General features: G+C 43.6%; 1 protein-coding gene across 5 annotated transcripts in view; it reads right to left on the bottom strand.

Moving 5' to 3' along the window:
• Positions 1–15,183, bottom strand: part of gse1b (Gse1 coiled-coil protein b) — a 237,559-nt gene that overhangs the window by 9,038 nt on the left and 213,338 nt on the right. For 2 of the 5 annotated variants that reach the window (XM_058387656.1, XM_058387660.1), the window contains exons 4-9: positions 6,874–7,085; positions 2,931–3,088; positions 2,611–2,814; positions 1,914–2,078; positions 1,392–1,774; positions 838–1,171 (exon numbers count right to left, since the gene is read on the bottom strand). In XM_058387656.1, the coding sequence (XP_058243639.1) occupies positions 838–1,171; positions 1,392–1,774; positions 1,914–2,078; positions 2,611–2,814; positions 2,931–3,088; positions 6,874–7,085 (1,456 nt within the window). The remainder of the gene's footprint in view (positions 1–837; positions 1,172–1,391; positions 1,775–1,913; positions 2,079–2,610; positions 2,815–2,930; positions 3,089–6,873; positions 7,086–15,183) is intronic. The other 3 variants (XM_058387659.1, XM_058387657.1, XM_058387658.1) reach the window with 3 other exon arrangements.

The raw sequence follows: 15,183 nt of genomic DNA, 5'->3' as shown, positions 1-15,183 counted from the left end.
GGTTACGCAGGTAGGAAAGCCGACTGTAAACAAAGTGCGGAGGTTCCCATGTGGGACTATCGCTGAGGTCAGAGCCTCAACAGGTTAAACAATAATTATTATTGTGTGTGTGTGTGTGTGTATTGAGGCTTGTCTGATCAGAAATGAGAAATTCAAAGAAAACAATACAAAAACACGTCTCAGTCACTTCCTAAAGAGCTACCAAAATCAAAGACAATCCCCCCCCCTCTCTCTCTCTCTCTCTTTCTCTCTCTCTCTGCTGGCACAACCTTCCCACCCTGCAGCAATGCCAGAGCCCAGAGTAACACTGACACTAAGAATAGTGCGACTTCCCAACTAAATGCTAACCAATTCAAAGCAACTCCACGCACTAGGATGCAGGTCACCATGGAAACGAGGAGCGTACACCATCACCAAAATAAGCCAGAGAAACAGTACCCCATGTTGTGGTCTATTAAATGACTAAACACCTAAAAAACTGCTAAGAATGGCCTAGAAACATCTGCACAACTTTAACCTCATTATGTCTGGATTTATGAATATTCATGATATGCAAATTAGAAACAGTGAGCTGGTTAGAAAAGAGTGTAAATATTAGGAAATTTCAGCATACGAGTCTCTGTTTGTTTAGTTAAATTCTCAGATATCATGTCATCATGCTCATTTGCATATAGGACTCTGACAGGTCCAAATCCACTCAGTCTATTTTGTGACGTCACAAACGGAGCTCTTTTCGTAGCCCCGCCCCTCGATTACACTATTGTAGGTTTCTTTAAACAAAACGATACATAAACGAGTGTAAGGTTCATTTAACCCATAGAACATGAGCCTCTGTACCTCGGCCCCTCGTTCCGTAGTTCGGGTGCCTCTCCTGGCCGGCCGATGTCTAGATGTTGCTCCAGAACCTGCTGGCGAAACTCGGACACTTGGTATTGTCTGTCCTCTTTCTCCTGCCGTAGTTTCCTCTGCCGAGCCAGCCACCGCTCCTCCTCATTGTTGCGCTGCAGAATCATGGCGGGCGTCAGAGCCCCGGGTCCCGTCCCCCCTGGTCCAAGGTACATGCCGTGTGCGGAAATCAGGGTGGGCACCGGATGGTGGGAGGAGCTTATTGAAGAGTGCAGGCCAGCCTGGATTGGTTTAGGAGCAGGAAGGGTGGGCTCTTTGGTTTTATCTGGAGAAGAAACGTACAGTGTTAGAGGGAGAATAAATATGAAAGCTATAGTTTTGGAACGGGAATGTCCAACAAACAGACCGTATAGGTGTGCTGGTCAGGTGTCCACATAAAAAGAACCAAATCACACCATATGTTCCAGAGGTCAAGGCTAACACCTGACTGCACTGATACACAATAAAGATAAGACACATGCTGGAGTGTAGCGCTCCCGTGTTACCTGCTCTGTTGGGAGTGAGTCTCTCGGCAGCCTTCGCTCGTTCCTCGGCCTGGCCTCTCAGAGCGTGAAGCTCAGCCAGGTAGTGTCCCTCCATGGCCTTGGACACCTGCAGCTCCTTCTCTCGTGCTGCTCTCTCCTTCTGTCTCTCCAGCTCTCTCTCTCTCTCCCTCTCTCGCTCTCTTTCTTTCTCTCTCTCCCGCTCCCTTTCTCTCTCTCGCTCCCTCTCCCTTTCCCTCTCGAGCTCCTTCTCTCGCTCTCGTTCTCGCTCCCTCTCTCTTTCTCGCTCTTTCTCTCGTTCTGCCTCGCGCTCCCGCTCCTTTTCCCGTTCGCGCTCTCTTTCGCGCTCTCTCTCTCTCTGACGAAGCTCATCTTCCATCTGGAGCCTGGGGAGAGACGACACACATGAAGGAAGAGAGGAAAAGAGAAAGGGAGGAGGGGAGAGAGTCAGGAACAGCTTTCATAACACTCAGAAATATGTGTGTGTGTGTACAGATGTCTGTGTGTGTGTGTGTGTGCGCTTACCTCTCAGACTGCAGACTGGACAGCGAGGCATGGCTGAGGTCGCCAGGGTAACGCACCCCTGGGAGGTGCATGGGCACGGCAGACGGGTGCAGTGGGGGCAGAGCGCCCCCTGCAGGTAAAGGATAAAACGGAGACCTCAGTGCCGACAAGAAAGGATCATCCATCCTTAGAGAGAGAGAAAGACAAAGGGAGAGAGTTATTCTCCTGAGGGATGTGAATGTGACACTGGCAGTGAGAGGAATACTGGTGTAAAGAAAGACTCCAGTCTAGATATTTCTTTATAGAATAGATAGATAGACAGACAGACAGACAGACAGACAGGCAGACAGACAGACAGACAGACAGATAGATAGATAGATAGATAGATAGATAGATAGATAGATAGATAGATAGATAGATAGACAGACAGACAGACAGACAGACAGATGGGCAGATAGATAGATAGATAGATAGATAGATAGATAGATAGATAGATAGATAGATAGATAGATAGACAGACAGACAGACAGGCAGACAGACAGATGGGCAGATAGATAGATAGATAGATAGATAGACAGACAGACAGACAGACAGATGGGCAGATAGATAGATAGATAGACAGACAGACAGACAGACAGACAGACAGACAGATAGATAGATAGATAGATAGATAGATAGATAGATAGATAGAGAAAAGAGGCATCATGTGTGCTATTACCTGTAATGGGAGAACGAGGGATGAACCAGGTAGCTGGGGTGATAATAATTAGCAGCAGCGGCTGCAGCAGTGGCCGGGTCCAGGCCCAGGGGCAGTGAGGGCATGCGCAGGTCCTCGGCCGTGGCGTACGGACGGAAACCGCGCAGGTACTCCTCTGGTACTCCGGCGGGGGGCACGCCATGGGGCATTTGCCTTGGCAGGCTGCTACACGAAAAAAGGTTTGATTAATGTGTGTCAGTGCTGTCAGCCGACATTCTGGTGCTAGCGTGAACGTGAATCCATTCCCCGTCTCTCAGCGTGTTGGAGAAAGTCAAACTTACTTAAGGGGCTGAAAGCGTGAATCCTGCATCACAGATCCAGACGTCAGGCCGAACGCATACGGGTTTCCTATGAGGTGGGCTGGAACAGAAGGGCCGCCCTTTTCCTGAGCCTCAGGCGCCAAACGCTCTCGACTGACACCACGGGGGCCCGACTCTGACTGTGAGAGGGACGGATTCACAGAGATAGAGAGATTTAATGCAGTGAAGATACTGAGGATGACACACTTGTCTCATTAGATTAGTCTAACAGCACACACACACACACACACACAGGACCTTTAATAAGAACCTTGAAATCTAAAACGATTTATTCTTTACACAGATCCTACACAAGCAGTTCACAGATTTCAGACACCAACATTATCATTCTAAACAGCGCTGCCTCTGAGTACTATGAGTTCCTGGTACCGGTATCGGTGCTGAGTCAGTACTGTGGTCATGTACTTAAGCCTCAAGCATGTAACTAGCAGGAAATTCTGCAACTAACAGATTATTGTGAAAATGAAATCTTCATGGAGAACAAGCGCTGAACTTTCTATTCAGTCAGATCTGATGGATCCACAGGGACGTACGAGGTGCCACGCCGAAGAGCAGGAGATGTACTGAGACCTGAGGAAGAACAGGCGCGACGTATGGACGCCCCTGAGCCGAAACGACGCAGACAGGTGGGCCGAGAACGGTAAAGTGAAGCTGTGTGAAACTGTGGACATCCTTTTGGCAGCCTTCCTCTGGAGAAAAGCCCATTTAGAGCACCATTACCTCCGTGTCCCAGCCAATGACCCGTCGCCACTCAACACTGCTCACATGTAATATTAAATGCCTCTGGTGCTTGTACCTCCTCCCTGTCAGTTCCTCTTTATCTCTCTCTGTTTAACGCTCTCCACTTAGCAGCGAGTCGGCCTCCGTTCGGCGCCCACACGTGCCCCCTGACCCCTCCTGCCTCTCCTGAGTACCCGGCACTGCTAATGGCTTTGTAAGCGCTCGCGGGGACGAGAAGGAGGAGGGTCACTCGCTGATGTGCATCCAGGCAGAAAAGTGCCTCGGATACGTCAAAAGAAGTCAAAATCAGAGGCATCTCAAACCCCCTCCCAGCTTCCTGCCTCCCCTGCGACTATCACCGAGACGGATCGGGCGGTGTAGAACGCTACACACCCGTCTATTAGTGCTGCTTTTCTTTTTTATTTGTGGCTCGCCTGCTGACATTTAGCCGCGGCGGCTCATGCTCGATGAACGCCATAAAGAAGTGATACAGACGCTCGGAGAGGAGATTTCCACGCTGTAAATCAAATAGATGGCTTCGGACGTGTGCATCGCTGTTCTCGCTGTAAGAAAATGGCACGACGTCCATTTCTGATTTTAGGCGACATCTGTTTGGTACACGGTCGGGAGAAGGAGGAGATCTGATGCTCCGTGTTCGATGACTCCCTACCGCAAATTGTAAGAAGTCTTAATTGCTTTTTAATCTGCCTCATTAAGATGGCAGTGCTTGACTTTGCGCCTTGAGGCAACCGCGAGCTGGTTGGAGCTCGTACGGCCCTCGAGATTGCTGCACTTTTCTTTTCTTTTCAAACAACAGATTCAGAGTTATTTACAAAACGTATATATGTTCATAATACATTAAAACAACACGCAATAAAAATTCATTCGTTTTAATCAGGTATTACTAAGGAATATATCATATTTGTATTTATTTGTATGTCGTATAGCAATAAATACTGCGTATAGAATTATTTTTTGAATATTAAAAGTGACCAGTTTTAATTTTAAGCAGAAGAAAACCAACTAATAATTCATGTTTAAAAGCATCGTCTGTCTCATTTCCAAAACACACTCCACTGCCCTCTGCTGGCCATTTTGTCTTTAGCGCCCTGAGAGTTCAGCACCCTCGTTACCCCTGGCATGTGTGTGTGTGTGTGTGTCTCAGAGGGCCGGCAGGTGTGTGGTGGGCCTGTATACATTAAAAATGAAAGAAGCATGTGCTGTGTTAGGAGCCTGAGGCCTGTCTGCCGCCTGGCCCTGCTCCGCCTTTGTGTCTTTTGTCTGCCCGTGATGAAGTATGACCCTCCATGTAACCTTGTTCAGCACTGAGCAAAACACACCATCAACCTCACTCCAAAACACTGTGGCGTGGTCAGATATATATAAAAAAATTTAAAAAACCCACACACATCTTGGAATCATCACGTGATTGACAAATTAAGAAATGTCAATTAAAATTGTTTACTGAAGTTTAAAAGCATTCGGCTCTATGAGTGTGTGTTCTTACTGTGTATGAAAAAAAAATGGCTGTGGTGACCCTGACCTTTCTCTGACCTACAAACTCACAACACTCTCTATTTAAAACAAAGCATCTGCGAACCCACAACACACACACACACACACGGCATTGTACACTGTGCCGATGTGAACGCCTGCCCCTTGCCCTCCCCGTGGTAAAGCGTTGGGGAAAGCGTGCGCATCCGCTGGCGTCACTCAGATGGAGCGATAAATCCAAATTGGCAATTAAGAAGCAATTACAAGCTGCAGCAGCAGAACGACGGCCTTCGCTGAAAGCAAAGCGACACTCCATCTTGTCTCATTCGCGCCCTCTCTGTCTCACACACACACACACACCACAGCCCACCCGGCGTAACCAAGAGTTCCTCGGAAATTAAGACGAGACACTACATCAGCCTATAAAGATAACGTGTTTACTCAACAATACTGTTTACTCCAGTCCAGAGGCTGAAACCGAAGCTGAAACATACTCTTCTATTGACCTCTGACCTCTACTGAAGCCCCGGGCTAATGGAGTTGGTCGTAGAGGTCAGAAGGAAGCCAGAGCGGGGGAACAGATGATGGCCGTGGCTGTCACAACCTGTGAACTCGTCTCTTAGGTAATGAGCTCGGCTGCCGTTAGCATTAGTGCGTGCAAATAAGAAGGATTAGAGCATGACCGTAATTCTTTATCCTTTCAAAGAGAGAGAGAGACAGAGACAGAGAGAGAGAGAGAGAGAGAGAGAGGATAGAAGGATGCACTTGACTGCCTAGGCGTTGGATGGGGAGGTGGGGGGTTATATGGGGGGGGGCACAGATGTCAGTTGTTGTTCGAAACCTTCAACCCGGTGGCCTTTCGGTATTGTTTCACGTGATGGGGAGGGGAAGCTGTGTCACATGCACATATGTCACAGACATTCTGCCGTGGCGTGTCGTTAAGATACTAATCCCTCAACAAACAAGTGTGTGTGTCATTAAGTGTGTGTGTGTGTGTGTGTGTGGGAATTGATTTAGAATGGACGTAACACGGTTTAAACAGAGATTTAGAATTCAAACATTCCGGCTTGAAATGAGCAAAAAGTTACTTAAAATCAAGGTTACAAAGGGTAAAATTACTCAAAATACATTTAGTATAGACGTTAAACAGGTAAAATTTATATACATAGAATAGTAAATAGTGAATTAGAATCGATGCTACATGGTTTAAAATTTGTAAAGTGATTTAAAATCAACGCCAAATGGTTTAAAATTCGTAAACATTGAAAAAATTAGAATCTATGCTATGCGGTTAAAAGTTCGTAAATGGTGATTTAGAATCGATGCTACATGGTAAAAAATACATAAACTTTGAATTAGAATCAATGTTATGCGGTTTAAAATTCATAAAGAGTGAATTAGTTATGCTACATGGTTTAAAATTTTAAACATTAATTAAAATCGAGGCTACATGGTAAAAAATTTGTAAACAGTGATTTAGATGGTTTAAAATTCGTGAAGTGATTTAGAATCAACGTTACAGGTTCATTAACTAAAGATAAATCTTAAACAGGGATTAGGATTTGTCTTTTCTAAATTAGTTCTAGCCAACATTAACGCATCACAACCGCGTGCATCCCAAAAAAATGGAAGATTCCGCATAAGCCACTGCGTCCTGTATGTAGACAAGAAGGTGTGAGGAAGACGTTACCTCTCGTACGGGGCGGCTCTCGCTCCTCCACAGGCCGTTGACCGTTTTGGTAGGGGCGATAGTGACCACCGGTGGGGTGCTGGGCACGCTGTGGCCTCCAGGGGGCACTATGACCGGGCCGAGGGGACCGCGCTTGGGTGTGCTCACTGGAGAGCTCTGGTTTGTGGCTGGAGATGAGACAGGGGAGGACTCGCTACTGATAGAGGAACCTGCTGAGAAACAAATAAAGAAATAAAAATAAAAATTAAGCGATTACTAACTTTTTATTTTTATCCCCTGCTGATATTTATCGTGATCCTCAGCCGCTCTGCTCCGCTCTCTGTGTGAGTGCCATATGATGACTGTAGCTTGTCAAAGTGAGAACACACACAGGAAACCGCACATTCTCAGAGCTGCCATACGCACACCCACACGCTTGTTCACACACACACACACACACACACACAAGGGACAAATACAGCAGCGGCGATGTCAGTTTCACACAAACACATAAATCTGACATACACATCAGTCACTGATACATTACCCAGATCAAAGAGCCAACAAAACCCAGAACACACACACACACACCTAATGCTTTTATTACAAACAAGTCTAATATAATTATTTTAAAAAACTCTCGTCGTCTCTTAAAGCTGCAATGTGTAACATTATAATAAAGTGTCTCTGGGTGTCTGATACAAACACTATTCCAATACATAAATTAGCTTTATTTTTTTTTTAAATATTGCATTGAGGTTTCTTCATTTCAGATTTGTTTTTGTTTTTGAATTTTTTTTTTGTACATCGTTCTGGCCCAGAATCAAGCCCCGCCCCTCGGTCTATTGCGGCTTCTCAGCTAAAGCGGAAAAAGTTGCAAAAGAAAGGGTTTCATCAGACAAAAACAAAGTCAGCTGGAAAGGACAGCAAGACCTGAGTGCCACTGGAAAAAAAATGACATATCGCCGCTTTAATTTCTCCATCATTTTTTAAAAATGGATATAGAGAAAAATATTTTTGTTCAGTGTTTGAATGAAGCCAGAAAGTTCCTGACACACAGAAATGAGTCGTTTTAATGTTTTACATTGAAAATAAGAATAGCGATTTAGGTGTTTAGGTACGAATTTATTCCCAAAACGAGAGGAGTCTTCCCTAAATATTTATCTCATAAAGCCTATTATTAAACACATATTTAGACTCCTTTTTAATAGTTTATTTTTAGAAAAAATAAAATTAAAGCTGGAATAAAAAATTATTTTTATTTACAATTTTAATCTGTAAAAAAAGAGAAAAAATGTTTTAATAAAAAATATAAATAACTATATTTGTGGCATAACAAATAGACTGTAAAATGAAATAAATTTTGTATAAATTATTGCATTTTATTGCAAGTTTAATTATACAGTTAATTTATAATTAATGTTAAAGAATTAGTTTTAGCATATATATATATATATATATATATATATATATATATATATATATATATATATATATATATATATATATATATTCTCAGCAAGTAAAAATCCAAATCTCCAAATCTGGGAAAAATCTAATAAATAAATGAATAAATTAATGAATAAATAAATAATTAATAATTTAAAAAATAATAAAATAATAATAATAACCAATTACAAATGCAACAATTCTCAGTATTCCCATTCCAGATATTATTTCATTTGTACATTTTTTGTATATTTTTGTAGATTAAAGTAAATCTGGCATATTTATTCAGATAAATATTCAGAAAAAAGCAGCCTCTCTGTGCTCAATGATGATTGACAGTTCTGAAAGCTGTCAATCATTTCTCACCCCCCCACCGCCCACACACACAAACACTTCAGAATGAGCAATGCTACTAAAACGCTCGTTACATTTCCCACATTACATATCGCTGCTTTAATTTCTCCAGTTACTGCAATCTTAAAGTCAGTACGGAAAAATGAAGAATGTGTTTCACAAAGAGAAGAATTTCTGCATCAATAAAATGTTTATTTTTTAATTTATGGCAAATAAATACAGCCGTGTAGGTGTGTGTGTGTACGAATTCCTTCCCGTAACGAGAGCAACAAGTCGTACCGGAGCCGAGAGCTCGGCATGCAGAGAGGAGATTTCTGACGGAAAAATATCGCGTCACGACTCAGAGCAACATTTCACATAAAATGGCACATAAATGTACATAGTTAGCGAGACATTTATAATAATTATATAAAAGTACCGGGTGAAATAATAAGAGGAGATTTCGATGTGTTTATAAATCGAGCGTTGCAACATGGACGGTCTGAGGGTTTGTTTCTTCGTGGCATTTCCAAACATCCAAAGTGATCGTTTATCACCGGGATGTTTACACGCATGAGTCACGTCTGTGAACGCTGCATGACGTGGCGTTTATTCATCTTCATAATCGTCTCTTCATTCACGTGTGGTAAAAAAGTCGATAACTTACATCAGGCAAAAATAAACACATGCTAATTTCAATTCTTTTGGTCTTTAAACTCAATAATCAGTAATAACACCTAAATTAATGCAGTATAGCAGCTGAAATAACCGGTAATAACAGCTGGAATAACTTAATAACCAGTAATAGCACATGGAATAATGAGGTAATCAGTAATAACACCTAGATTAATCCAGTAAACCTGCTAGAGCAACTGAAATAACTGGTAATGACAGCTGGAATAACTTAATAACCAGTAATAACACATGGAATAACGAGGTAATCAGTAACAACACCTAGATTAATGCAGTAAACCTGCTATAGCAGCTGAAATGCCTGGTAATAACAGCTGGAATAACTTAATAACTATAAAAACAGCTGGAATAGTGTGCTAATAGTAATAACAGCTAGAATAACTTACTAATGTTCAGTAATTATATAGTAAATTCCAGTAACAGCTGGGATAGCATAATTACTAGCACTGACAGCTATAATAATTTAATAATAATAAGTAATAACATCTAGAATAACTTAATATTCAGTAATAACACTTGTAATAATGTAGTAAATGCCAATAACAGCTGGGATAGCATAATTACTAGCACTAACAACTGGAATAACTTAATAATCAGTAATAATAGATGAGGTAATTAGTAATAACAGCTAGAATAACTTAATATTCAGTAATAATGTAGTAAACACCAATAACAGCTGGGATTACTTAATAACTTAAAAAGATTTTTTTGGTCTGCTCCGTAGCTCGGCTCTGGTCCGATTATCTTCCTAGAGTTCGTCATTTACGCGATCGGATAAAACGTGACAGAGGATCGGCTAGAGAAGGGAAGAGACTAACACTTTAACACTTTAACACTAGCATCATAGCTCTCCTCTAATCACACATGGTAACGTCACAAACCGCAGAGGAAATATCTGGTTTATCTACCACCATGGTTTCCGAGGAACATTTACATCTAAACACAGATCGACGCGATTAAAGCAATTTATTTTGGCATCAGAAAACATTTACGTGGCTGGCGAGGCGCTCGACATGGTTTGATCGTTTTAACAATAAACCAGGATGCAGGGTTTTTTTTTCTGGATCTGTATTTCTTAACTGTTTTTAATCAAATCGATAAATAAAGATAAATTACAAACTTTTCATTTTCAAAAAATATTTTTAGTCTGTCCCTAGAGTCCATCCTCGAAAGCCGTTTCCAAAATAAAAGCCTGAATTAGATCGAATTTAGTCTGAGCCATCAGCTGATATGTAACTGAAACAGCTGCCATCACTCACTCACACACACTCACACACACACACTCACACACATACACATACACACACTCACACACACACACTCACACACACACACTCATGTTTTAATGCGTTACACACTGCTCTCTCTAGCTATCTAATGCAACGGCGTATTACAACAACACGATGCATTAAAAGCGCCCTGTCTTGGGAAAGGCCATTAAGAGCTGACATTTCTGAAGAAGGCTTTTAAAGGCAAAAGGACAAAGCTTGCTATCGATGGAGGGGGTGAAGAAGAAGAAGAAGAAAAAGAAGAAGAAGGAAGAGGAGGAGGAGGAAGAATAAGAGGAGGAGGAGGAGGAGGAGGAGGTGGCATTTGCCAGGTTGCTGGATGCAGTAATTACGGCGTCGCTGCTGACTGAACGCTGGCATGAATGATGAATGTGGTGACTGCAACCTGTTGAGAGGTTCTGAAGGAGAGAGGAAAAAATCTCCTGCTGCGTTCATGTTGATCTGACCTGGATCATGTCTGTTCAATAATATTAACAGACGCATGAAACGAGAGAGAGAGAGAGAGAGAGAAAGAGGCAGTGAGAGAGAGAGGCACAGAGAGAAAGCGAGACAGAGAGAGAGAGAGAGAGAGAGAGAGAGAGAGAGAGAGAGAGAGAGAGAGAGAGCGAGAGAGAGAAAGAGAGAATGAGGGAGAGAGAGGGACAGAGCTGGAGAGAGATGCAGAGAGATGCAGAGAGAGGGATGGGGGGGGTAGAGAGGCAGAGAGAGGCAGAGGAAGAGAAAGGGAGGGAGAGAGAGAGAGCTGGAGAGAGAGAGAGAGAGGGAGAGAGAGGTAGAGAGAGGGAGGGAGACAGGGAGAGAGAAAGAAATACAGAGGTAGAAAGAGAGAGGCAGAGAGAGAGAGAAAAAGGAAGGGAGAGAGAGGCAGAGGGAGGGAGAGAGAGAGAAAGGCAGTGAGACAGGGAGGGAGAGGTGAGAGGATAAGAGGCGGTGACAGGATGTTGTGAAGCGAGACAGAAAGGAAGTGTGTCGCGTCTGCATGGCAGCAATTAGTAGCCAACTCCCAGCCATTAGTCTGGCCGGCCTCGCTCCAACAATCGATACACACTCGAGCGCAGAGGGGTTTAATACAGCCGTCACACTTCACAACCGGGGAGGAGGAAGACGAGGAAGACGAGGAGGAGGAGGAGGAAAAACAATAAAAGATGACACTAGCATGAAGAACGGAATACTAAGCACGAGTTGTGTGTGTGCGTGTTGTCTTGTCCTCGTCATCCTCCTACACGCTCAGAAATGATGCCTTTCGGACAGGAGGATGTGTTTAACGCAGGGATGAGACCAGACCGAGAGAGAGAGAGACACGTTTCAGCCGAGGAAGACTTGAGATCACTTATGCACTGTAAATCTGTCGTCTCTATCCACCGGAGACACACAGCGTCTTCCCAACGCACCCTTTATTCCAAAGAAATCGAAGAAACAGGAAGTCCTGAAAAGCAAAGAGGAAAACGAGTGGAACTCTGAAACACTGTCCTGCTCTTTAAGGACATCAGATTTCGGATCGATGATCACGAACACGAGGACAGGGTTATCAAACTGGCAGAAGACGGACAGGTTTCTTTGCATAATATTGTTCACATTTCAGGAAAATTCTGGAAAATTCCAGAAATATTCTCACATTCAGTTCGTTCCTGGGTGTGTAAAAGTAAATATTTACAGTAAATATTTCAGCAAACTCATCATTTGACATTGATGACGAAGAAAGAAAGAAAGAAATCCAAACCAAATCCAGAAATTAAGCTGAATTAATCTATAGAGCAAAAGTATTGGCACCCTATAACAAGGGTTTGGGTAGCTGGAAGTTTTAACTCTCTTTGCTCACGCCCATAGTTTGTTCATATAATTGTATAAAGCCTTCTGAACAACTTCCACTACTTCCTGTTGAAGAATTACCAAAAAGCATTCCTTAGTTTTGAGAGCCAATAGTTCTGAGAGCCGATAAAGCTCGGCTGTAGCTGTATGGCATGTAGATGATCCTGAGCTCTCCATTAAGTGTACGTTTTTTCCCCTCATCTTCATCACTCTCCTTTGTTTTTCACGTCATTCCTTTTTTTTTCCAGATCTCACTTTCGTTTTCTTTCTCTAAGCGACGCCTGAATAATTCAGCAGAATCAGAAAAGCGAGTGTGTGAGATGTAAAAGCTTTCCTCCTCGTCCTCCTCCGGTATCTATTCCTTCATCTCATCTCATCTCATCTCTCCACTCAGAGAAAAAGTGCGTCCCTGCAGCTTCCCTGCCATAAACACTCTTCCTGGTGGGGTTTTTTATTTCCTCATATTCACTTCACACACTCTCTCTCTCACACACACACCACACGCACACACACCCTACAGCATGCTGAATTCCTGGAGGTCCCGTGTCTGAATAGCCCCAGTCCCAAGCGCTGAAACACGTCACGGTGGGCAGATGGGGCTCTCTGCGACACGCCCGCCATCTGAACCTCAAACCTGGTGTCAGTTTATGATATGCTAATAGCATTCAAATCTATGCGGCGTGTCCCGTGCAAGCTGCTGTCCGGAAAACCTGGATTTTACTCTGCGAGGTTTAACACATGAAAGAAAAGGCAGGATAAATAAAAAAAAGAAAACACAGCATCACGGTTAGCCACGCTGGACGATCAGTCTGTTACCTCGCTGCTGACCGTTTCCCTGATTATTTCTGAATAGACTGTAATGCCGGTTCACATTTGTATCGACTCCTGATGCGACCCGTCTCTCTAAACTCGAACCTAAACCACTATATCAACCTTCTAGATACACTTCTCCAGATACAATCCCCTTTAAACACATTACACTGCTTCTTCTGCTGCTTAAAATCTTCCTAAAAGCCATAACCAAGCATCAGCTGATGAAAACCTGCTCAGTGGAGACCTGGCATCTCACATCAATCGAGGAAACTCCTCACTCGGGGGTGCCCATGGCTTCAAGTATGAAAAAAAGTTTGTTTGTTGAATCAGATTTAAGCTTGTGAGGACATATAGAGGATAAATATCTTCCGTCCATTTTCTATACCCGCTTTATTCCTAATTAGGGTCACAGGGATCTGCTGGAGCCTATGCCAGCACACATTGGGCAAAAGGCAGGGGTACACCCTGGACAGGTCACCAGTCCATCACAGGGCCACACATATAGACAGACAACCACACACACACACACTCACTCCTATGGGCAATTTAGAATTGGATAAATATCTTCATAGTCTTAAATTCTTATTCGCTTAATTTCAAAATCCGTTACAGAGGAAGAAAAATTTGGGCTCTGTCCAAATACTTATGCTAAGTTAAGTAGCCTTTATTGGTCACATATACATTGTTGTTCTTCTTTCAGCTGCTTCCTATTTGGGATCGCCGGAGCGGCTCAGTTGGTACGCATGTTTGGATTTGCCACAGGTTTTTGGCCTTGGGACTGACACTGGGAGTTAACTCTTCATTGGCTAGGTTAGCTCCCTGTCTGCGAATTGAACCCAGGCCACAACAATGACAGCACACGATCCTGCCGCTAGACCACCAGGAGGCCTTAGTCACATATACATTACTGCACGCATGGAGGATTGGGGTCAGGGCAAAAGGTCAGACATGATAGAGCGCCCCTGGAGCAGGAGGCATTGGAGGTCTTGCTTAAGGGCCCAATGACGGCAGCTTGGCAGTGCTGGGGTTTAAACCCTGATCTTTCAATCAACAACCCAGAGCCTTAACCACTTGAGCTATTCCAAATCTGCCTGTACACACACACACACACAGATATGAAAAAGGAATGAAGTATTCTTTACATTTTCTCCATCATCCTGTACGTTTATAAACACCCGGTTAATACCCTGACCGGTATAACGAAGCACACTGGTACAGACGCCGAGGAAGAAAACGGAGCGGTGGAGGAGTAGACTGTCTGTGCTGGTTTGATTAATGTGTAGCTCTGCTCTCCGTGGGCTCCCCCATTAACCCAGCCTTTCTCTCTCTCTCTCTCTATCTCTCTCTCTCTCTCGCTCTCTCCCATCCTGCATTAGAACAACATCAGCACTTAATTAAACAGGCCATTTCACACCTGGTGTGCATAGCGGCGCTCCGACAAGCCTGCCTCCATATGCTCGCTCTGGTCATGCACTGCCAACACCACACAAAAGCCTGCTAATCTGAATCCCTCACACAGACACACACACACACACACACACTCACACTCACACACACTCGAAGGCACACCATGGCTGTGTGTTTGCCTCTGGGAAGGTCCGTGTTGTGTTTGATGTCAGCTTGTTTGTGTGACACAGTGGAAAGCCAAGCAGCTGGAAGGTGCAACGGTTCTTCACGTGTTTTTAATGGCGCCAGTCGAGTGCGTGGACGTGTGTATTTTTCCCACGAAACAAGAAACAAGAACCAGGCCCAAAACAGGAAGCTGTACAGCTCTGGTTTTCGAGGTGTTTTTCTACACACGACCAAAACGATGACGGAACTGTTAGCGGTATCGTCTTGTAGGCGTGGCCTGTCCAGTGTCTTTTCTTTTCAATTCTGATATGAAGCAGTAATTATCCCCGAATTAAATTATTAAATAATCAGTGTAAATTCTGTCTTGTTTGTT

This window comes from Hemibagrus wyckioides, linkage group LG04, assembly GCF_019097595.1.
Source record: "Hemibagrus wyckioides isolate EC202008001 linkage group LG04, SWU_Hwy_1.0, whole genome shotgun sequence".
Classification (NCBI taxonomy): domain Eukaryota; kingdom Metazoa; phylum Chordata; class Actinopteri; order Siluriformes; family Bagridae; genus Hemibagrus; species Hemibagrus wyckioides.
This window is presented reverse-complemented; position numbering and strand designations above follow the sequence as displayed.